This window comes from Lissotriton vulgaris, unplaced genomic scaffold (genome assembly GCF_964263255.1).
Source record: "Lissotriton vulgaris unplaced genomic scaffold, aLisVul1.2 SCAFFOLD_1231, whole genome shotgun sequence".
Taxonomy (NCBI): domain Eukaryota; kingdom Metazoa; phylum Chordata; class Amphibia; order Caudata; family Salamandridae; genus Lissotriton; species Lissotriton vulgaris.
Window position 1 is genome coordinate 236,328 of NW_028243170.1, and position 25,475 is coordinate 261,802.

Below are 25,475 nucleotides of genomic sequence, written 5' to 3' on the forward strand. Positions count from 1 at the left end.
CAGCCCAGCCCTACTGTGAACGAGGGCCTCAGAGAATGGATGTCGCTTAAGCTAGACGTATGACTCACGTGAAGGAGGAGGTGGGATCTAACATGACACTACGAAACCCAGGACTTTTCAAACCAAACTCAGATACTTACAACTTCTCCTCTCTGGCCAGGGTGCCCTGGGATGCCGTCCTTTCCTGGTGGGCCCTAGGGTGAGAAAGAAGAGGTTAGGTTCATGTGTACGGAATGGAGGCATGGGACTTTTGGGACTCTTGATAGAGTACCTACTCGATAGGAGTGTGCAACAAACATATTTCTGAGAGGTGAGGACATAAACTGCAGTGCCCTCTGAATAGAGTTCTACGTATATTGATGTATACCCATGGATACAGACACATATGTCGATGTATACCCATGGATACAGACACATATGTCGATGTATACATTCCAAACCCTTGGTGCTGATGTCTCTTGGATTACCCCAATGTCTCACTGATTGTCTTGATGTCTTATCGATTATCTACAATGTCATATTAAACTCTATTGGCGTCTTATCAATTTCCCAATCATCAATTGATCCTTGTTTGAGTTTTTTTGACTACACCAATGTCTCATTACTTTCCTTAAAGAGCTATTGATTACCCAAACGTCTCATTGGCCTTCTCAATGTCCTACTGATTAACCCAATCACTCATTGGCGTCCTTGATGTCCTATTGATTAACTCAATGTCTCACTGACCTTCTCAATGTCCTATTGATTAACCCAATGTCTCATTGGCCTTCTCAATGTCATATTGATTAACTCAACGTCTCATTGGCCTTCTCAATGTCCTATTGATTAACCCAGTGTCTCATTGGCCTTCTCAGTGTCCCATTGATTAACCCAATGTCTCATTGGCGTACTCAATGTCCTATCGATTAACCAAATCTCTCATTGACCTTCTCAATGCCCTATTGATTAACCCAATAACTCTTTGACCTTCTCAATGTCCTATTGATTAACCCAATGTCTCATTGGCGTACTCGATGTCCTATTGATTAACCCAATGTCTCATTGGCCTTCTCAATGTCCTATTGATTAACCCAGTCTCTCATTCTCATCCTCAATGTCTTATTGATTAGCCCAATTCCCATAGGCCTTCTCAATGTCCTATTGATTAACCCAGTGTCTCACTGGCCTTCTCACTGTCCTATTGATCAACCCAGTCTCTCACTGTCACCCTCAATGTCTTATTGATTAGCCCAATTTCTCATAGGCCTTCTCAATGTCCTATTGATTTTCTCAATGTCCCATTGATTAACCCCATGTCTCATTGGCCTTCTCAATGTCAAATTGAATAACCCAGTGTCTTATTGGTATTCTCAATGTCCTATTGATTGACCCAATGTCTCATTGGCCTTCTCAATGTCCTATTGATCAACCCAGTCTCTCATTGTCATTCTCAATGTCTTATTGATTAACCCAGTGTCTCACTGGCCTTCTCACTGTCCTATTGATCAACCCAGTCTCTCATTGTCATCCCCCATGTCCTATTGATTAACCCAGTGTCTCATTGGCCTTCTCAATGTCCTATTGATTTTCTCAATGCACCATTGATTAACCCCATGTCTCATTGACCTTCTCAATGTCCAATTGAATAACCCAGTATCTTATTGACATTCTCAATGTCCTATTGATTGACCCAACGTCTCCTTGACCTTCTCAATGTCCTATTGATTAACCCAGTGTCTCATTGGCCTTCTCAATGTCTTACTGATTAACCCAATGTATCATTGGCGTACTCAATGTCCTATTGATTAACCCAATCTCTCTTTGGCGTCCTCAATGTCCTATTGATTAACTCAATGTTTCATTGGCCTTCTCAATGTCCTATTGATTAACCAAATGTCTAAATGGCCTTTTCCATGTCATATTAATTAACCTTGTGTCTCAACTGATTCCTCAATGTCCAATTGATTAACCTAGTCTCATTGGCCTTCTCAATGTCAGTCAGTCAGTCAAAATATCTTTATTGCGATAATACATATCTTAAAAGCTGCCAGTTTCACATAAAATTATATAAATAGAATAAAATGCAAATTATCATGTAACGGGATGCCATAATCAATGATCTCAAAAATTCATTTAAAATAGAAGGATAAAAGTGGCTATTTCAAATAAAAACCGTACAAACTTTAAAATCGGCAGACATATAACGACAGTGCAGATTACGAATTAACAATGTCCTATTGATTAACCCAGTGTCTCATTGGCCTTCTCAATGTCCTATTGATTAATCCAATGTCCCATTGGCATCCTCAATGTCCTATCGATTAACCCAATCTCACATTGACCTTCTCAATGTCCTATTGATTAATCCAGTGTCTCAACAGATTTCTCAATGTCCTATTGATTAACCCAGTGTCGCATTGGCCTTCTCAATGTCCTATTGATTAACCCAGTGTCTCATTGGCCTTCTCAAAGTCCTATTGATTTTCTCAATATCCCATTGATTACCCCAATGTCTCATTGTACTTCTCAATGTCCTATTGATTAATCCAGTGTCTAAATGGCCTCTTCAATGTCACATTTATTAACCAAGTGTCTCAACAGATTTCTCAATGTCCTATTGATTAACCCAGTGTCGCATTGGCCTTCTCAATGTCCTATTGATTAACCCAGTGTCTCATTGGCCTTCTCAAAGTCCTATTGATTTTTTCAATATCCCATTGATTACCCCAATGTCTCATTGGACTTCTCAATGTCCTATTGATTAATCCAGTGTCTAAATGGCCTCTTCAATGTCACATTCATTAAACCATGTCTCAACAGATTTCTCAATGTCCTATTGATTAACTCAATGTCTCATTGGCCTTCTCAATGTTCTAGTGATTAATCCATTGTCTTATAGTTCTTCTCAAATTCCTATTAATTAACCAATTCTCTCACAGGCGTCCTTAATGTCATATTGATTAACGCAATGTCTCATTGGCATCCTCAATGTCCTATCGATTAACCCAATCTCTCATTGACCTTCTCAATGTCCTATTGATTAATCCAGTGTCTCAACAGATTTCTCAATGACCTATTGATTAACTCAATGTCTCATTGGCCATTTCAATGTCCTATTGATTAACACAATGTCTCATCGGCCTTCTCAATGTCCTATTGATTAACCCAGTGTCACACTGGCCTTCTCAATGTCCTATTGATTAACCCAGTGTCTAATTGGCCTTCTCAATGTCCTATTAATTAACCCTATCACTCTTTTTCTTCCTCAATGTCCTATTGATTAACCCAATGTCTCATTGAACTTCTCAATGTCCTACTGAATAACCCAATGTTTCATTGATCTTCTCAAAGTCCTATTGATTAACCAAATCTCTCATCGGCGTCCTTAATGTCCTATTGATTAAACTAATTTCTCATTGGCCTTCTCAGTGTCGTATTAATTAACCCAGTGTCTAAATGGCCTTCTCAATGTCATATTAATTAACCAAGTGTCTCAACTGATTCCTCAATGTCGAATCGATTAACCCAGTGTTTCACTGACGTCCTCAATGTTCTATCAATTGACCCAACCTCTCATTGACCTTCTCAATGTCTTATTGATTAACCCAATGTCTCATTGGCGTACTCAATGTCCTATCGATTAACACAACCTCTCATTGACCTTCTCAATGTCCTATTGATTAACCCAGTATCTCATTGGCGTCCTCGATGTCCTATCGATTGACCCAATCTCTCATTGACCTTCTCAATGTCCTATTGATTAACCCAATGTCTCGTTGGCGTCCTCGATGTCCTATTGATTAACCCAGTGTCTCATTGCCTTCTCAATGTCCTATTGATTAATCCAGTCTCTCATTGGCATCCTCAATATCCTATTGATTAACCCAGTGTCTCACTGGCCTTCTCAATGTCCTATCGATTGACCCAATCTCTCATTGACCTTCTCAATGTCCTATTGATTAACCCAATGTCTCACTGGCGTCCTCGATGTCCTATTGATTGACCCAATGTCTCATTGGCCTTCTCAATGTCCTATTGATCAACCCAGTCTCTCATTGTCATTCTCAATGTCTTATTGATTAACCCAGTGTCTCACTGGCCTTCTCACTGTCCTATTGATCAACCCAGTCTCTCATTGTCATCCCCCATGTCCTATTGATTAACCCAGTGTCTCATTGGCCTTCTCAATGTCCTATTGATTTTCTCAATGCACCATTGATTAACCCCATGTCTCATTGACCTTCTCAATGTCCAATTGAATAACCCAGTATCTTATTGACATTCTCAATGTCCTATTGATTGACCCAACGTCTCCTTGACCTTCTCAATGTCCTATTGATTAACCCAGTGTCTCATTGGCCTTCTCAATGTCTTACTGATTAACCCAATGTATCATTGGCGTACTCAATGTCCTATTGATTAACCCAATCTCTCTTTGGCGTCCTCAATGTCCTATTGATTAACTCAATGTTTCATTGGCCTTCTCAATGTCCTATTGATTAACCAAATGTCTAAATGGCCTTTTCCATGTCATATTAATTAACCTTGTGTCTCAACTGATTCCTCAATGTCCAATTGATTAACCTAGTCTCATTGGCCTTCTCAATGTCAGTCAGTCAGTCAAAATATCTTTATTGCGATAATACATATCTTAAAAGCTGCCAGTTTCACATAAAATTATATAAATAGAATAAAATGCAAATTATCATGTAACGGGATGCCATAATCAATGATCTCAAAAATTCATTTAAAATAGAAGGATAAAAGTGGCTATTTCAAATAAAAACCGTACAAACTTTAAAATCGGCAGACATATAACGACAGTGCAGATTACGAATTAACAATGTCCTATTGATTAACCCAGTGTCTCATTGGCCTTCTCAATGTCCTATTGATTAATCCAATGTCCCATTGGCATCCTCAATGTCCTATCGATTAACCCAATCTCACATTGACCTTCTCAATGTCCTATTGATTAATCCAGTGTCTCAACAGATTTCTCAATGTCCTATTGATTAACCCAGTGTCGCATTGGCCTTCTCAATGTCCTATTGATTAACCCAGTGTCTCATTGGCCTTCTCAAAGTCCTATTGATTTTCTCAATATCCCATTGATTACCCCAATGTCTCATTGTACTTCTCAATGTCCTATTGATTAATCCAGTGTCTAAATGGCCTCTTCAATGTCACATTTATTAACCAAGTGTCTCAACAGATTTCTCAATGTCCTATTGATTAACCCAGTGTCGCATTGGCCTTCTCAATGTCCTATTGATTAACCCAGTGTCTCATTGGCCTTCTCAAAGTCCTATTGATTTTTTCAATATCCCATTGATTACCCCAATGTCTCATTGGACTTCTCAATGTCCTATTGATTAATCCAGTGTCTAAATGGCCTCTTCAATGTCACATTCATTAAACCATGTCTCAACAGATTTCTCAATGTCCTATTGATTAACTCAATGTCTCATTGGCCTTCTCAATGTTCTAGTGATTAATCCATTGTCTTATAGTTCTTCTCAAATTCCTATTAATTAACCAATTCTCTCACAGGCGTCCTTAATGTCATATTGATTAACGCAATGTCTCATTGGCATCCTCAATGTCCTATCGATTAACCCAATCTCTCATTGACCTTCTCAATGTCCTATTGATTAATCCAGTGTCTCAACAGATTTCTCAATGACCTATTGATTAACTCAATGTCTCATTGGCCATTTCAATGTCCTATTGATTAACACAATGTCTCATCGGCCTTCTCAATGTCCTATTGATTAACCCAGTGTCACACTGGCCTTCTCAATGTCCTATTGATTAACCCAGTGTCTAATTGGCCTTCTCAATGTCCTATTAATTAACCCTATCACTCTTTTTCTTCCTCAATGTCCTATTGATTAACCCAATGTCTCATTGAACTTCTCAATGTCCTACTGAATAACCCAATGTTTCATTGATCTTCTCAAAGTCCTATTGATTAACCAAATCTCTCATCGGCGTCCTTAATGTCCTATTGATTAAACTAATTTCTCATTGGCCTTCTCAGTGTCGTATTAATTAACCCAGTGTCTAAATGGCCTTCTCAATGTCATATTAATTAACCAAGTGTCTCAACTGATTCCTCAATGTCGAATCGATTAACCCAGTGTTTCACTGACGTCCTCAATGTTCTATCAATTGACCCAACCTCTCATTGACCTTCTCAATGTCTTATTGATTAACCCAATGTCTCATTGGCGTACTCAATGTCCTATCGATTAACACAACCTCTCATTGACCTTCTCAATGTCCTATTGATTAACCCAGTATCTCATTGGCGTCCTCGATGTCCTATCGATTGACCCAATCTCTCATTGACCTTCTCAATGTCCTATTGATTAACCCAATGTCTCGTTGGCGTCCTCGATGTCCTATTGATTAACCCAGTGTCTCATTGCCTTCTCAATGTCCTATTGATTAATCCAGTCTCTCATTGGCATCCTCAATATCCTATTGATTAACCCAGTGTCTCACTGGCCTTCTCAATGTCCTATCGATTGACCCAATCTCTCATTGACCTTCTCAATGTCCTATTGATTAACCCAATGTCTCACTGGCGTCCTCGATGTCCTATTGATTAACCCAATGTCTCATTGGCCTTCTCAATGTCCTATTGATTAACCTAGTCTCTCATTGTCATCCTCAATGTCTTATTGATTAGCCCAATTTCTCATAGGCCTTCTCAATGTCCTATTGATTAACCCAGTGTCTCATTGGCCTTTTCAATGTCCTATTGATTAACCCAGTGTCTCATTGGCCTTCTAAATGTTCTATTGATTTTCTCAATGTCCTATTGATTAACCCAGTGTCTCATTGGCCTTCTCAATGTCCAATTGAATAACCCAGTGTCTTATTGGCATTCTCAATGTCCTATTGATTGACCCAATGTCTCCTTGATCTTCTGAATGTCCTATTGATTAAGATTACTAGCTAATCTGTCCTGACAGTGGTTCCTGTCTCCGCTTCAGCTCTGTGGCGATTGAGGTACCCCTGTAGGAAGTAGAAGTCGTAATCACGACAGGTAAGATTTCACAGAATGCCGTAATAGCCGGTTTGTGTTTTCTCAACCTTTCCAGAGCGCCTTCTTGGATTAATTAATGTAAATACTAGCCATGGTGCCGTTTACTCTAGCGAGAGCTTCAACATCAACTATTGTTTTAAAACAAAGAATACAAATGAATGAAAGGGTAACTTTGTAGAGTGTGAATGATCTGCACTATGACATACGACACGAGGCTGAGAGAACATTTCGACTATCTATGATTTTCCAGTTGAGCCACAATATTGATCAGCGCCTGCACCAAAAAATGTTAAAGCATCCATAGCGATAGCCACTTTCCCGTTTCCATAGTTCACGAGCGATTTTCAGTGGAAAGTAATTATTTCCCGAAATTTTAAACGCTCACCTTCATGAAAAAACCTTTCATGAACTGCACTAGTGTCACTATCAATCACTATCTATGTGACTGCACTCCCCCCCTTTTCAAGGATTCACTGCTCACAGCTTAACATAGCTTTATATGTATATTCTTTCATAGATCCAGAAGAATACAATACTCAAATCAATGCATTGAGTTGTGGGATTACCGCACAATTCGTGTGAGTAGCTTTTTATATGTTTGTTTGTACCAAACCCTTTGTAAGTCCTGACGAAAGCTCTACAGACCGCCTGGCCCAATAGAGCTGAAACATGTCGACAATATCACTCTAGTAATACTATATAGTCCCGTAACTTGGCTAATGAATGAGTATTCAAAATTTTTAATAATGTAAGTTTGCCCAATATTAAAAAAAATTTCGGGCACTCTTTTTCATTTTTTATCCAATCCTTTTGGGAAAATCCTTTTTGTCTCTGGACACTGCACTCGAGACTGGAGGTGCCTCTGGATGAGGCTAGCAGTACACACCAAGAGGAAAAACCCGATGATAACTGCATCAATGTCAGTGTGGGGCGGATGAAGCCAATATACCGCTAACCTCAAATATACATTGACTTCTATGAGGGTTTCCTTACTTGCACTGAACCAAAAGTCAAACAGTGTAACAAGTGTCCAATTTTGTTGATTGCAAACTGTCCTATTGATTAGCCCAGTGTCTCATTGGCCTTCTCAATGTCCAATTGATTAACCCAATGTCTCATTGGCATACTCAATGTCCTATTGATTAACCCAATCTCTCTTTGAGGTCCTCAATGTCCTATTGATTAAGTCAATGTTTCATTGGCCTTCTCAATGTCCTCTTGATTAACCAAATGTCAAAATGGCCTTCTCAGTGTCATATTAATTAACCTTGTGTCTCAACTGATTCCTCAATGTCCAATTGATTAACCTAGTCTCATTGGCCTTCTCAATGTCAGTCAGTCAGTCAAAATAGCTTTATTTCGATAATACATATCTTAAAAGCTGCAAATTTCACATAAAATTATATAAATAGAATAAAATGACAATTATCATATAACGGGATGCCATAATCAATGTTCTCAAAAATTCATTTAAAAATAGAAGGATAAAAGTGGCTATTTCATATAAAAATCGAACAAACTTCAAAATCAGCAGACATATAACGACAGTGCAGATTACGAATTAACAATGTCCTATTGATTAACCCAATGTCTCATTGGTATCCTCAATGTCCTATTGATTAACCCAGTGTCTCATTGGCCTTCTCAATGTCCTATTGATTAACCCAATGTCTCATTGGCTTCCTCAATGTCCTATCGATTAACCCAATCTCTCATTGACCTTCTCAATGTCCTATTGATTAACCCAGTGTCTCATTGGCCTTCTCAATGTCCTATTGATTAACCCAGTGTCTCATTGGCCTTCTCAAAGTCCTATTAATTTTCTCAATGTCCCATTGATTACCCGGATGTCTCATTGGACTTCTCAATGTCCTATTGATTAACCCAGTGTCTCATTGGCCTTCTCAATATCCTATTGAATAATCCAGTGTCTAAATGGTCTCTTCAATGTCACATTCATTAACCAAGTGTCTCAACAGATTTCTTAATGTCCTATTGATTAACTCAATGTCTATTTAGCCTTCTCAATGTTCTAGTGATTAACCCAGTGTCTCATTGTTCTTCTCAATGTCCTATTAATTAACCAATTCTCTCACAGGCATCCCTAATGTCATATTGATTAACGCAATGTCTCATTGGCATCCTCAATGTCCTATCGATTAACCCAATCTCTCATTGCCCTTCTCAATGTCCTATTGATTAACCCAATGTCTCATTGGCCTTCTCAATGTCCTATTGATTAACTCAGTGTCTCATTGGCCTTCTCAATGTCCTATTGATTAACTCAGTGTCTCAACAAATTTCTCAATGTCCTATTGATTAACTCAATGTCTCATTGGCCTTCTCAATGTTCTAGTGATTAACCCATTGTCTCATTGAACTTTTCAATGTCATATTGATTAACAAAATGTCTTATTGGCGTCCTCAATGTCCTATTGATGAACCCAATCTCTCATTGACCTTCTCCATGTTCTAGTGATTAACCCAGTGTCTAAAGGGCCTCCTCAATGTCCTATTCATTAACCAAGTGTCTCAAAGGAGTCCTCAAGGTCCTATTGATTAACCCATCTTCTCATTGGTCTCCTCAAAGTCCTATCAATTACTGAAAAGTCTCATTAGGCTCCCCAGTGTCTTACTGATTACCTCTAACTCAACATATCTTATAGATTACCCCAGATTCTGATTAATTGCCAGTGTCCTATGGTGCGCTCACCACCATCTCCTCCACTACCCCTGTGCTCTGAGCACCCCATACCTCATTGTTTGCCCCATTTAACATTGGATCTTGAATGAACTTCCAAACATGTACTCACCGGGGGCCCTTTCGGTCCTGGAAACCCATTGGGACCCTGCGGCCCTGGTAGACCCTAGAACACAAAGACGACAAAGGTTAGGAGGAATAAGGTGCCCCCCTACAGAGAGGCCGAGAGAGAGCATCAGCAGAGGTCCAGCCACTCCCACCATGCCCTGTAGATTCCGATCAGGGCAACCATGGACACGGTGAAGCGATGGCCATGGGGGAATATAATTAAAGCCCTCCACCTCCAAAGATCGGACCCCAGGGGCAACAAACAGTATCGTCCCCAGAAGCAGACACTGAAGGAGCTGCCTTCAGGGATCCCAAGAATGGTGCCACACATTCTGGGGTTCGCTCCCCCATGGAAGGTGTCGAATGAAGGTACAACACAGATTGCCCTATGGGCATGTATAATGCTGCCCTAAGAGCTGGTCACAGGCCACACTGGTGGGTACAGGAATCTAACGCAGGTATATGCACAGAGGCAAGGAAAGGTCCTACTTACCCTCTCACCGGGTGGTCCAGACGGCCCGTCACTGCCTGAGGTGCCCTGTGAAGAGGAAAGAAAAAAATTATGAGGAAACTGGGCCTTGAATGAGACCGGAGAGCTGCAGAGATCTGTGTGTCTACAGGAGACGCCTGCTGGAGCCTGTGTCTATATATGAATACAGGAGAGCCCTGCTGGAGCCTGTGTCTATATATGAATATAGGAGAGCCCTGCTGGAGCCTGTGTGTGAATACAGGAGAGCCCTGCTGGAGCCTGTGTGTGAATACAGGAGAGCCCTGCTGGAGCCTGTGTGTATGAATACAGGAGAGCCCTGCTGGAGCCTGTGTGTATGAATACAGGAGAGCCCTGCTGGAGCCTGTGTGTGAATACAGGAGAGCCCTGCTCGAGCCTGTGTGTGTATGAATACAGGAGAGCCCTGCTGGAGCCTGTGTGTGTATGAATACAGGAGAGCCCTGCTCGAGCCTGTGTGTATATGAATACAGGAGAGCCCTGTCGGAGCCTGTGTGTGTATGAATACAGGGGAGCCCTGCTGGAGCCTGTGTCTATATGAATACAGGAGAGCCCTGCTGGAGCCTGTGTGTGTATGAATACAGGAGAGCCCTGCTGGAGCCTGTGTCTATATATGAATATAGGAGAGCCCTGCTGGAGCCTGTGTGTGAATACAGGAGAGCCCTGCTGGAGCCTGTGTGTGAATACAGGAGAGCCCTGCTGGAGCCTGTGTGTATGAATACAGGAGAGCCCTGCTGGAGCCTGTGTGTATGAATACAGGAGAGCCCTGCTGGAGCCTGTGTGTGAATACAGGAGAGCCCTGCTCGAGCCTGTGTGTGTATGAATACAGGAGAGCCCTGCTGGAGCCTGTGTGTGTATGAATACAGGAGAGCCCTGCTCGAGCCTGTGTGTGTATGAATACAGGAGAGCCCTGTCGGAGCCTGTGTGTGTATGAATACAGGGGAGCCCTGCTGGAGCCTGTGTCTATATGAATACAGGAGAGCCCTGCTGGAGCCTGTGTGTGTATGAATACAGGAGAGACCTGTCGGAGCCTGTGTGTGTATGAATACAGGGGAGCCCTGCTGGAGCCTGTGTCTATATGAATACAGGAGAGCCCTGCTGGAGCCTGTGTCTATATGAATACAGGAGAGCCCTGTCGGAGCCTGTGTGTGTATGAATACAGGGGAGCCCTGCTGGAGCCTGTGTGTGTATGAATAAAGGAGAGCCCTGTCGGAGCCTGTGTGTGTATGAATACAGGGGAGCCCTGCTGGAGCCTGTGTGTATGAATACAGGAGAGCCCTGCTGGAGCCTGTGTCTATATATGAATACAGGAGAGCCCTGCTGGAGCCTGTGTCTATATATGAATACAGGAGAGCCCTGCTGGAGCCTGTGTGTGTATGAATACAGGAGAGCCCTGCTGGAGCCTGTGTGTGTATGAATACAGGAGAGCCCTACTCGAGCCTGTGTGTGTATGAATACAGGAGAGCCCTGCTGGTGCCTGTGTGAATACAGGAGAGCCCTGCTGGAGCCTGTGTGAATACAGGAGAGCCCTGCTGGAGCCTGTGTGTGTATGAATACAGGAGAGACCTGTCGGAGCCTGTGTGTGTATGAATACAGGGGAGCCCTGCTGGAGCCTGTGTCTATATGCATACAGGAGACGCCTGCTGGAGCCTGTGTCTATATGAATACAGGAGAGCCCTGCTGGAGCCTGTGTCTATATATGAATATAGGAGAGCCCTGCTGGAGCCTGTGTGTGAATACAGGAGAGCCCTGCTGGAGCCTGTGTGTGAATACAGGAGAGCCCTGCTGGAGCCTGTGTGTATGAATACAGGAGAGCCCTGCTGGAGCCTGTGTGTGAATACAGGAGAGCCCTGCTCGAGCCTGTGTGTGTATACAGGAGAGCCCTGCTGGAGCCTGTGTGTATGAATACAGGAGAGCCCTGCTGGAGCCTGTGTGTATGAATACAGGAGAGCCCTGCTGGAGCCTGTGTGTGAATACAGGAGAGCCCTGCTGGAGCCTGTGTGTGTATGAATACAGGAGAGCCCTGCTGGAGCCTGTGTGTGTATGAATACAGGAGAGCCCTGCTCGAGCCTGTGTGTGTATGAATACAGGAGAGCCCTGTCGGAGCCTGTGTGTGTATGAATACAGGGGAGCCCTGCTGGAGCCTGTGTCTATATGAATACAGGAGAGCCCTGCTGGAGCCTGTGTGTGTATGAATAAAGGAGAGACCTGTCGGAGCCTGTGTGTGTATGAATACAGGGGAGCCCTGCTGGAGCCTGTGTCTATATGAATACAGGAGAGCCCTGCTGGAGCCTGTGTCTATATGAATACAGGAGAGCCCTGTCGGAGCCTGTGTGTGTATGAATACAGGGGAGCCCTGCTGGAGCCTGTGTCTATATGAATACAGGAGAGCCCTGCTGGAGCCTGTGTCTATATGAATACAGGAGAGCCCTGTCGGAGCCTGTGTGTGTATGAATACAGGGGAGCCCTGCTGGAGCCTGTGTGTATGAATACAGGAGAGCCCTGCTGGAGCCTGTGTCTATATATGAATACAGGAGAGCCCTGCTGGAGCCTGTGTGTGTATGAATACAGGGGAGCCCTGCTGGAGCCTGTGTGTATGAATACAGGAGAGCCCTGCTGGAGCCTGTGTGTGTATGAATACAGGAGAGCCCTGCTGGAGCCTGTGTCTATATATGAATACAGGAGAGCCCTGCTGGAGCCTGTGTGTGTATGAATACAGGAGAGCCCTGCTGGAGCCTGTGTGTGTATGAATACAGGGGAGCCCTGCTGGAGCCTGTGTCTATATATGAATACAGGAGAGCCCTGCTGGAGCCTGTGTCTATATATGAATACAGGAGAGCCCTGCTGGAGCCTCTGTGTGTATGAATACAGGAGAGCCCTACTCGAGCCTGTGTGTGTATGAATACAGGAGAGCCCTGCTGGTGCCTGTGTGAATACAGGAGAGCCCTGCTGGAGCCTGTGTGAATACAGGAGAGCCCTGCTGGAGCCTGTGTGTGTATGAATACAGGGGAGCCCTGCTGGAGCCTGTGTGTGTATGAATACAGGGGAGCCCTGCTGGAGCCTGTGTCTATATGAATACAGGAGACACCTGCTGGAGCCTGTGTCTATATGAATACAGGGGAGCCCTGCTGGAGCCTGTGTCTATATGCATACAGGAGAACTCTGCTGGAGCCGTGTGTGAATACAGAAGAGCCCTGCTGCAGCCTGTGTGTGTATGAATACAGAAGAGCCCTGTTGAAATATGTGTGTGGAAACAGGAGAGTCCTGTTGGAACCTCTGTGTGTATGAATACAGGAGAGCCCTGCTGGAGCCTGTGTGTATGAATACAGGAGAGCCCTGCTGGAGCCTGTGTGTATGAATACAGGAGAGCCCTGCTGGAGCCTGTGTGTATGAATACAGGAGAGCCCTGCTGGAGCCTGTGTGAATAAAGGAGAGCTCTTCTGGAGCCTGTGTGAATACAGGAGAGCCCTTCCGGAGCCTGTGTGAATACAGGAGAGCTCTGCTGGAGCCTGTGTGTATGAATACAGGAGAGCCCTTCTGGAGCCCTTGTGAATACAGGGGAGCCCTTCTGGAGCCTGTGTGTGTATGAATAGAGGAGAGCCCTTCTGGAACCTGTGTATGAATACAGGAGAGCCCTGCTGGAGCCTGTGTGAATACAGGGAAGTCCTGCTGGAACCTGTGTGTGTATGAATACAGGAGAGCCCTGCTGGAGCCTGTGTGTGAATACAGGGAAGGCCTGCTGGAACCTGTGTGTGTATGAATACAGGAGAGCCCTGCTGGAGCCTGTGTGTGAATACAGGAGAGCCCTGCTGGAGCCTGTGTGTGAATACAGGGAAGTCCTGCTGGAACCTGTGTGTGTATGAATACAGGAGAGCCCTGCTGGAGCCTGTGTGTGAATACAGGAGAGCCCTGTTGGAGACTGTGTGTGTACGAAATCAGGAGGGCCCTGTTGGATCCTGTGTGTGAATACAGGAGAGACCTGATGGAGCCTGTGTGAATAATGGAGAGCCCTGCTGGAGCCTGTGTGTGAATGAATACAGGAGAGCTCTGCTGGACCCTCTGTGACTACATGAGAGCCCTGCTGAAGCCTGTGTGAATACAGGAGAGCCCTGCTGGAGCCTGTGTGTGACTACAGGGGAGCCCTGTTGGAGCCTGTGTGAATAAAGGAGAGCCCTGCTGGAGCCTCTGCAAATAAAGGAGAGCCCTGCTGGAGCCTGTGTGAATACAGGAGAGCCCTGCTGGAGCCTGCGTAAATACAGGAGAGCCCTGCTGAGCCTGTGTGTATGAATACAGGAGAGCCCTGCTGGAGCCTGTGTGTATGAATACAGGAGAGCCCTGCTGAGCCTGTGTGTATGAATACAGGAGAGCCCTGCTGGAGCCTGTGTGAATACATCAGAGCCCCGCTGGAGCCTGTGTGAATACAGGAGAGCCCTGCTGGAGCCTGTGTGTGTATGAATACAGGAGAGCCCTGTCGTAGCCTGTGTGTGTATGAATACAGGAGAGCCCTGCTGGAGCCTGTGTCTATATATGAATACAGGAGAGCCCTGCTGGAGCCTGTGTGTGAATACAGGAGAGCCCTGCTGGAGCCTGTGTGAATACATCAGAGCCCCGCTGGAGCCTGTGTGAATACAGGAGAGCCCTGCTGGAGCCTGTGTGTGTATGAATACAGGAGAGCCCTGTCGGAGCCTGTGTGTGTATGAATACAGGAGAGCCCTGCTGGAGCCTGTGTGTGTATGAATACAGGAGAGCCCTGCTGGAGCCTGTGTGTGACTACAGGGGAGCCCTGCTGGAGCCTGTGTGTGTATGAATACAGGAGAGCCCTGCTGGAGCCTGTGTGTATGAATACAGGAGAGCCCTGCTGGAGCCTGTGTGTGAATGAATACAGGAGAGCCCTGTCGTAGCCTGTGTGTGTATGAATACAGGAGAGCCCTGCTGGAGCCTGTGTGAATACAGGAGAGCCCTGCTGGAGCCTGTGTGTGAATACAGGAGAGACCTGCTGGAGCCTGTGTGTATGAATACAGGAGAGCCCTGCTGGAGCCTGTGTGTATGAATACAGGAGAGCCCTGCTGGAGCCTGTGTGTGAATACAGGAGAGCCCTGCTGGAGCCTGTGTGTATGAATACAGGAGAGCCCTGCTGGAGCCTGTGTGTGAATACAGGAGAGCCCTGCTGGAGCCTGTGTGTATGAATACAGGAGAGCCCTGCTGGAGCCTGTGTCTATATATGAATACAGGAGAGCCCTGCTGGAGCCTGTGCGAAGGGGCAGCCTGTGTGCAGCAGTGCCTCATCAGGGGCGGTCTGTGTGTACAGCAGTGCCTCATCAGGGGAGGTCTGTGTACAGCAGTGCCTCATCTGAGGAGGTTTGTGTGTACAGCAGTGCCTCATTGGGAGGTCTGTGTACAGCAGTGCCTCATTGGGCGGTCTGTTTGCAGCAGTGCCTCATCAGGGGAGGTCTGTGCACAGCAGTGCCTCATCAGAGGAGGTCTGTGCACAGCAGTGCCTCGTCAGGGGAGGTCTGTGTACATCAGTGCCTCTTCGGGGGCGGTCTGTTTGCAGCAGTGCCTCATCAGGGGAGGTCTGTGCACAGCAGTGCCTCATCTGAGGAGGTTTGTGTGTACAGCAGTGCCTCATCAGGGGAGGTCTGTGTACAGCAGTGCCTCATATGGGGCGGTCCGTGTGCACAGCAGTGCCTCATCAGGGGAGGTCTGTGTACAGCAGTGCCTCACCGGGGCGGCCTGTGTACAGCAGTGCCTCATCTGAGGAGGTCTGTGTGTACAGCAGTGCCTCATCAGGGGAGGTCTGTGTACAGCAGTGCCTCATATGGGGCGGTCCGTGTGCACAGCAGTGCCTCATCAGGGGAGGTCTGTGTACAGCAGTGCCTCATCGGGGCGGTCTGTGTACAGCAGTGCCTCATCTGAGGAGGTCTGTGTGTACAGCAGTGCCTCATCAGGGGAGGTCTGTGTACAGCAGTGCCTCATCGGGGGAGGTCTGTGCACAGCAGTGCCTCATCAGGGGAGGTCTGTGTACAGCAGTGCCTCATCTGAGGAGGTCTGTGCACAGCAGTGCCTCATCAGGGGAGGTCTGTGCACAGCAGTGCCTCATCAGGGGAGGTCTGTGTACAGCAGTGCCTCATCTGAGGAGGTCTGTGCACAGCAGTGCCTCATCAGGGGAGGTCTGTGTACAGCGGTGCCTCATCAGGGGAGGTCTGTGGACAGCAGTGCCTCATCTGAGGAGGTCTATGTGTACAGCAGTGCCTCATCAGGGAGGTCTGTGTACAGCAGTGCCTCATCTGAGGAGGTCTGTGCACAGCAATGCCTCATCAGGGGCGGCCGTGTATAGCAGTGCCTCATCAGGGGAGGTCTGTGTACAGCAGTGCCTCATCAGGGGAGGTCTGTGTACAGCAGTGCCTCATCAGGGGCGGCCCGTGTACAGCAGCGCCTCATCAGGGGAGGTCTGTGGACAGCAGTGCCTCATCTGAGGAGGTCTGTGTGTACAGCAGTGCCTCATCAGGGAGGTCTGTGTACAGCAGTGCCTCATCTGAGGAGGTCTGTGCACAGCAATGCCTCATCAGGGGCGGCCCGTGTACAGCAGTGCCTCATCAGGGGAGGTCTGTGTACAGCGGTGCCTCATCAGGGGAGGTCTGGGTGTACAGCAGTGCCTCATCAGGGGAGGTCTGTGTACAGCAGTGCCTCATCAGGGGAGGTCTGGGTGTACAGCAGTGCCTCATCAGGGGAAGTCTGTGTACAGCAGTGCCTCATCTGAGGAGGTCTGTGCACAGCAGTGCCTCATCAGGGGAGGTCTGTGCACAGCAGTGCCTCATCAGGGGAGGTCTGTGTACAGCAGTGCCTCATCTGAGGAGGTCTGTGCACAGCAGTGCCTCATCAGGGGAGGTCTGTGTACAGCGGTGCCTCATCAGGGGAGGTCTGTGGACAGTAGTGCCTCATCTGAGGAGGTCTGTGCACAGCAGTGCCTCATCAGGGGCGGCCCGTGTACAGCAGCGCCTCATCAGGGGAGGTCTGTGGACAGCAGTGCCTCATCTGAGGAGGTCTGTGTGTATAGCAGTGCCTCATCAGGGAGGTCTGTGTACAGCAGTGCCTCATCTGAGGAGGTCTGTGCACAGCAATGCCTCATCAGGGGCGGCCGTGTACAGCAGTGCCTCATCAGGGGAGGTCTGTGTACAGCAGTGCCTCATCAGGGGAGGTCTGTGTACAGCAGTGCCTCATCAGGGGAGGTCTGTGTACAGCAGTGCCTCATCAGGGAGGTCTGTGTACAGCAGTGCCTCATCTGAGGAGGTTTGTGCACAGCAGTGCCTCATCAGGGGCGGCCGTGTACAGCAGTGCCTCATCTGAGGAGGTCTGTGTGTACAGCAGCGCCTCATCAGGGGAGGTCTGTGTACAGCAGTGCCTCATCAGGGGAGGTCTGTGTACAGCAGCGCCTCATCGTGTACAGCAGTGCCTCATCAGGGGTGGTCTGTGTGTACAGCAGTGCCTCGTCAGGGGCGGTCTGTGTACAGCAGCGCCTCATCAGGAGCGGTCTGTGTGCACAGCAGTGCCTCATCAGGAGCGGTCTGTGTGCACAGCAGTGCCTCATCGGGGGCGGTCTGTGTACAGCAGCGCCTCATCAGGAGCGGTCTGTGTGCACAGCAGTGCCTCATCAGGAGCGGTCTGTGTGCACAGCAGTGCCTCATCAGGTGTGGTCCGTGTACAGCAGCGCCTCATCAGGGGCGGCCGTGTACAGCAGTGCCTCATCGGGGCGGTCTGTGTACAGCAGTGCCTCATCTGAGGAGGTCTGTGTGTACAGCAGTGCCTCATCAGGGGAGGTCTGTGTACAGCAGTGCCTCATCGGGGGAGGTCTGTGTGCACAGCAGTGCCTCATCAGGTGTGGTCTGTGCACAGCAGTGCCTCATCAGGTGTGGTCTGTGTGCACAGCAGTGCCTCATCGGGGGTGGTCTGTGCACAGCAGTGCCTCATCAGGTGTGGTCTGTGCACAGCAGTGCCTCATCAGGTGTGGTCTGTGTGCACAGCAGTGCCTCATCAGGTGTGGTCTGTGCACTGCAGTGCCTCATCAGGGGCGGTCTGTGCACAGCAGTGCCTCCTCCGGGGCGGTGTGTACCGAAGGGTACCCCAGGGGTCCCCGCGTGGTCTGCTGCAGACAGTGCAGCCTGGAGTGATCCGGGCGGGGCAGAGGCTGGCATCAGACTGAATATCCCGGGGCCCCCACCTGCCCCCACCCCAGGTCCCACCTGCGCAGCCCGCAGCCTCACCTGCTGCTCCCAGCGCCGGATGCGTGCAGAGACAGAGAGGGGAGGAGGGGGGTGAGACAGGAATGACATGTTATTAGACGCCCAGGGACAGGTGGGCGAGCGTGGGCACGCACGGGGCATACGGGCACCGGGGGAGAGCCAGGCACCAGCCCGAGACAAGGGGGAGACGAGCAGGGACGGGGAGGGACCGCGCATCCGAGGAGGGGCTCCCTCCCCCGGGCCTTGCGGGCACCTCCCTGCCCCCGGGTCATGCGGGCACTTCCCTGCCCCCGGGCCATGCGGGCACCCCAGCCAACACCTAGAAGATGCTGCACCTCTCTCTGCACACAGCACAGAGACTGCAGCTCTCTGCACACAGGACAGAGAACACACTTCCCCAGCCCACAGCATAAAGAATGCCTTTCCGTGTCTCTAGTAGAGAGACCGCAACACTCTATAAACTGCACTGCACCCCCCTACCCAGAGTATAAACACCGCACCGCACCTCTTTACCTGCAATATAGAGACTGCACCTCTCTTCCTACATTCTTCAACAGAATCCCCACCACACATTAGCAGAGAGGAAAGCATCACTCCACCTTACTACAGACTGAGTGAGCTTTCGTGCAGTGCACCACTCCACCCTACTACAAAGACTGAGTGATCTTTCGTGCAGTGCACCACTCCACCTTACTACAGACTCTACAGACTGAGTGAGCTTTCATGCAGTGCACCACTCCACCTTACTACAGACTGAGTGATCTTTCATGCAGTGCACCACCCCACCTTACTACAGACTGAGTGATCTTTCATGCAGTGCACCACTCCACCTTACTACAGACTGAGTGATCTTTCATGCAGTGCACCACTCCACCTTACTACAGACTGAGTGATCTTTCATGCAGTGCATCACTCCACCTTACTACAGACTGAGTGATCTTTCATGCAGTGCACCACTCCCCCTTACTACAGACAGAGTGAGCTTTCATGCAGTGCACCACTCCACCTTACTACAGACTGAGTGATCTTTCGTGCAGTGCACCACCCCACCTTACTACAGACTGAGTGATCTTTCGTGCAGTGCTCCACTCCACCCTACTACAAAGACGGAGTGATCTTTCATGCAGTGCTCCACTCCACCCTACTACAAAGACGGAGTGATCTTTCATGCAGTGCACCACTCCACCCTACAACAAAGACTGAGTGATCTTTCGTGCAGTGCTCCACTCCATCCTACTACAAAGACGGAGTGATCTTTCATGCAGTGCACCACTCCACCCTACAACAAAGACGGAGTGCTTTCATGCAGTGCACCACTACACCCTACTACAAAGACGGAGTGATCTTTCATGCAGTGCACCCCTCCACCCTACTACAAAGACTGAGTGATCTTTCGTGCAGTGCACCCCTCCACCCTACTACAAAGACTGAGTGATCTTTCATGCAGTGCACCACTCCACCCTACAACAAAGACTGAGTGATCTTTCGTGCAGTGCTCCACTCCACCCTACTACAAAGACAGAGTGATCTTTCATGCAGTGCACCACTCCACCTTACAACAAAGACTGAGTGATCTTTCGTGCAGTGCACCCCTCCACCCTACTACAAAGACTGAGTGATCTTTCATGCAGTGCACCACTCCACCCTACAACAAAGACGGAGTGATCTTTCATGCAGTGCACCACTCCACCCTACAACAAAGACTGAGTGATCTTTCGTGCAGTGTTCCACTCCACCCTACAACAAAGACTGAGTGATCTTTCGTGCAGTGCACCACTCCACCTTACTACAGACTGAGTGATCTTTCGTGCAGTGCACCACCCCACCTTACTACAGACTGAGTGATCTTTCGTGCAGTGCTCCACTCCACCCTACTATAAAGACGGAGTGATCTTTCATGCAGTGCTCCACTCCACCCTACTACAAAGACGGAGTGATCTTTCATGCAGTGCACCACTCCACCCTACAACAAAGACTGAGTGATCTTTCGTGCAGTGCTCCACTCCATCCTACTACAAAGACGGAGTGATCTTTCATGCAGTGCACCACTCCACCCTACAACAAAGACGGAGTGCTTTCATGCAGTGCACCACTACACCCTACTACAAAGACGGAGTGATCTTTCATGCAGTGCACCCCTCCACCCTACTACAAAGATGGAGTGATCTTTCATGCAGTGCACCACTCCACCCTACAACAAAGACTGAGTGATCTTTCGTGCAGTGCTCCACTCCACCCTACTACAAAGACAGAGTGATCTTTCATGCAGTGCACCACTCCACCCTACAACAAAGACTGAGTGATCTTTCGTGCAGTGCACCCCTCCACCCTACTACAAAGACTGAGTGATCTTTCATGCAGTGCACCACTCCACCCTACAACAAAGACGGAGTGATCTTTCATGCAGTGCACCACTCCACCCTACAACAAAGACTGAGTGATCTTTCGTGCAGTGTTCCACTCCACCCTACAACAAAGACTGAGTGATCTTTCGTGCAGTGCACCACTCCACCTTACTACAGACTGAGTGAGCTTTCATGCAGTGCACCACTCCACCTTACTACAGACTGAGTGATCTTTCATGCAGTGCACCACCCCACCTTACTACAGACTGAGTGATCTTTCATGCAGTGCACCACTCCACCTTACTACAGACTGAGTGATCTTTCATGCAGTGCACCACTCCACCTTACTACAGACTGAGTGATCTTTCATGCAGTGCATCACTCCACCTTACTACAGACTGAGTGATCTTTCATGCAGTGCACCACCCCACCTTACTACAGACTGAGTGATCTTTCATGCAGTGCACCCCTCCACCTTACTACAGACTGAGTGATCTTTCGTGCAGTGCATCACTCCACCTTACTACAGACAGAGTGAGCTTTCATGCAGTGCACCACTCCACATTACTACAGACTGAGTGATCTTTCATGCAGTGCACCACCCCACCTTACTACAGACTGAGTGATCTTTCATGCAGTGCACCACTCCCCCTTACTACAGACAGAGTGAGCTTTCATGCAGTGCACCACTCCACCTTACTACAGACTGAGTGATCTTTCGTGCAGTGCACCACCCCACCTTACTACAGACTGAGTGATCTTTCGTGCAGTGCTCCACTCCACCCTACTACAAAGACGGAGTGATCTTTCATGCAGTGCTCCACTCCACCCTACTACAAAGACGGAGTGATCTTTCATGCAGTGCACCACTCCACCCTACAACAAAGACTGAGTGATCTTTCGTGCAGTGCTCCACTCCATCCTACTACAAAGACGGAGTGATCTTTCATGCAGTGCACCACTCCACCCTACAACAAAGACGGAGTGCTTTCATGCAGTGCACCACTACACCCTACTACAAAGACGGAGTGATCTTTCATGCAGTGCACCCCTCCACCCTACTACAAAGATGGAGTGATCTTTCATGCAGTGCACCACTCCACCCTACAACAAAGACTGAGTGATCTTTCGTGCAGTGCTCCACTCCACCCTACTACAAAGACAGAGTGATCTTTCATGCAGTGCACCACTCCACCCTACAACAAAGACTGAGTGATCTTTCGTGCAGTGCACCCCTCCACCCTACTACAAAGACTGAGTGATCTTTCATGCAGTGCACCACTCCACCCTACAACAAAGACGGAGTGATCTTTCATGCAGTGCACCACTCCACCCTACAACAAAGACTGAGTGATCTTTCGTGCAGTGTTCCACTCCACCCTACAACAAAGACTGAGTGATCTTTCGTGCAGTGCACCACTCCACCCTACAACAAAGACTGAGTGATCTTTCGTGCAGTGCACCCCTCCACCCTACTACAAAGACTGAGTGATCTTTCATGCAGTGCACCACTCCACCCTACAACAAAGACAGAGTGATCTTTCATGCAGTGCACCACTACACCCTACTACAAAGACTGAGTGATCTTTCGTGCAGTGCACCACTCCACCCTACAACAAAGACGGAGTGATCTTTCAAGCAGTGCACCACTACACATTACTACAAAGACTGAGTGATCTTTCGTGCAGTGCACCACTCCACCTTACTACAAAGACGGAGTGATCTTTCATGCAGTGTACCACTCCACCCTACAACAAAGACTGAGTGATCTTTCATGCAGTGCACCACTACACCCTACTACAAAGACTGAGTGATCTTTCGTGCAGTGCACCCCTCCACCCTACTACAAAGACGGAGTGATCTTTCATGCAGTGCACCACTCCACCCTACAACAAAGACGGAGTGATCTTTCATGCAGTGCACCACTACACCCTACTACAAAGACTGAGTGATCTTTCATGCAGTGCTCCACTCCACCCTACTACAAAGACGGAGTGAACTTTCATGCACCCCTCCACCCTACAACAAAGACAGAGTGATCTTTCATGCAGTGCACCACTACACCCTACTACAAAGACGGAGTGATCTTTCATGCAGTGCACCACTACACCCTACTACAAAGACAGAGTTATCTTTCATGCAGAGCACCACTCCACCTTACTACAGACTGAGTGATCTTTCATGCAGTGCACCACTCCACCTTACTACAGACTGAGTGATCTTTCATGCAGTGATCTACTCCACCTTACTACAGACGGAGTGATCTTTCATGCAGTGCACCACTCCACCCTACTACAAAGACGGAGTGATCTTTCATGCAGTGCACCACTCCACCCTACTACAAAGGCTGAGTGATCTTTCGTGCAGTGCTCCACTCCACCTTACTACAGACGGAGTGATCTTTCATGCAGTGCACAACTCCACCCTACTACAAAGACTGAGTGATCTTTCGTGCAGTGCACCACTCCACCCTACTACAAAGACTGAGTGATTTTTCATGCAGTGCACCACTTCACCCTACTACAAAGACTGAGTGATCTTTCATGCAGTGCACCACTCCACCCTACTACAAAGACTGAGTGATCTTTTGTGGAGTGCACCATTCCACCCTACTACAAAGACTGAGTGATCTTTCATGCAGTGCACCACTCCACCCTACTACAAAGACTGGGTGATCTTTCGTGCAGTGCACCACTCCACCTTACTACAGACGGAGTGATCTTTCATCAGTGCACCACTCCACCCTACTACAAAAACTGAGTGATCTTTCATGCAGTGCACCACTCCACCCTACTACAAAGACTGAGTGATCTTTCGTGCAGTGCACCACTACACCCTGCTACAAAGACAGAGTGATCTTTCATGCAGTGCACCACTCCACCTTACTACAGACGAAGTGATCTTTCATGCAGTGCACCACTCCACCCTACTACAAAGACTGAGTGATCTTTCATGCAGTGCACCACTCCACCCTACTACAAAGACTGAGTGATCTTTCATGCAGTGCACCACTCCACCCTACTACAAAGCCAGAGTGATCTTTCATGCAGTGCACCACTACACCTTACTACAAAGACGGAGTGATCTTTCATGCAGTGCACCACTACACCCTACTACAAAGACAGAGTTATCTTTCATGCAGTGCACCACTCCACCTTACTACAGACTGAGTGATCTTTCATGCAGTGCACCACTCCACCTTACTACAGACTGAGTGATCTTTCATGCAGTGATCTACTCCACCTTACTACAGACGGAGTGATCTTTCATGCAGTGCTCCACTCCAACCTACAACAAAGACTGAGTGATCTTTCATGCAGTGCACCACTCCACCCTACTACAAAGAATGAGTGATCTTTCATGCAGTGCACCACTCCACCCTACTACAAAGACGGAGTGATCTTTCATGCAGTGCACAACTCCACCCTACTACAAAGACTGAGTGATCTTTCGTGCAGTGCACCACTCCACCCTACTACAAAGACTGAGTGATTTTTCATGCAGTGCACCACTTCACCCTACTACAAAGACTGAGTGATCTTTCATGCAGTGCACCACTCCACCCTACTACACAGACTGAGTGATCTTTTGTGCAGTGCACCATTCCACCCTACTACAAAGACTGAGTGATCTTTCGTGCAGTGCACCACTCCACCCTACTACAAAGACTGGGTGATCTTTCATGCAGTGCACCACTCCACCTTACTACAGACGGAGTGATCTTTCATCAGTGCACCACTCCACCCTACTACAAAAGCTGAGTGATCTTTCATGCAGTGCACCACTCCACCCTACTACAAAGACTGAGTGATCTTTCGTGCAGTGCACCACTACACCCTGCTACAAAGACATAGTGATCTTTCATGCAGTGCACCACTCCACCTTACTACAGACGAAGTGATCTTTCATGCAGTGCACCACTCCACCCTACTACAAAGACTGAGTGATCTTTCATGCAGTGCACCACTCCACCCTACTACAAAGACTGAGTGATCTTTCATGCAGTGCACCACTCCACCCTACTACAAAGCCAGAGTGATCTTTCATGCAGTGCACCACTACACCTTACTACACAGAGTGATTTTTCATGCAGTGCACCACTCCACCCTACTACAAAGACTGAGTGATCTTTCATGCAATGCACCACTCCACCCTACTACAAAGACTGAGTGATCTTTCGTGCAGTGCACCACTACACCCTACTACAAAGACGGAGTGATCTTTCATGCAGTGCACCACTCCACCCTACTACAAAGACTGAGTGATCTTTCGTGCAGTGCACCACTACACCTTACTACAAAGACTGAGTGATCTTTCATGCAGTGCAGCACTCCACCTTACTACAGACGGAGTGATCTTTCATGCAGTGCACCACTCCACCCTACTACAAAGACTGAGTGATCTTTCATGCAATGCACCACTACACCTTACTACACAGAGTGATCTTTCATGCAGTACACCACTCCACCCTACTACAAAGACTGAGTGATCTTTCATGCAGTGCTCCACTCCACCCTACTACAAAGACTGAGTGATCTTT

At 47.7% G+C, this 25,475-nt stretch overlaps 1 protein-coding gene across 6 annotated transcripts in view; it reads right to left on the minus strand.

The window, feature by feature from the left end:
• LOC147668685 (collagen alpha-1(V) chain-like) overlaps positions 1-25,475 on the minus strand; it is a 323,501-nt gene that overhangs the window by 99,693 nt on the left and 198,333 nt on the right. For all 6 annotated transcript variants that reach the window (XM_086948522.1, XM_086948518.1, XM_086948520.1 and 3 more), the window contains 3 exons: positions 10,339-10,383; positions 9,850-9,903; positions 141-194 (listed from right to left, as the gene is read on the minus strand). In XM_086948522.1, coding sequence (XP_086804648.1) covers positions 141-194; positions 9,850-9,903; positions 10,339-10,383 — 153 coding nt within the window. The remainder of the gene's footprint in view (positions 1-140; positions 195-9,849; positions 9,904-10,338; positions 10,384-25,475) is intronic.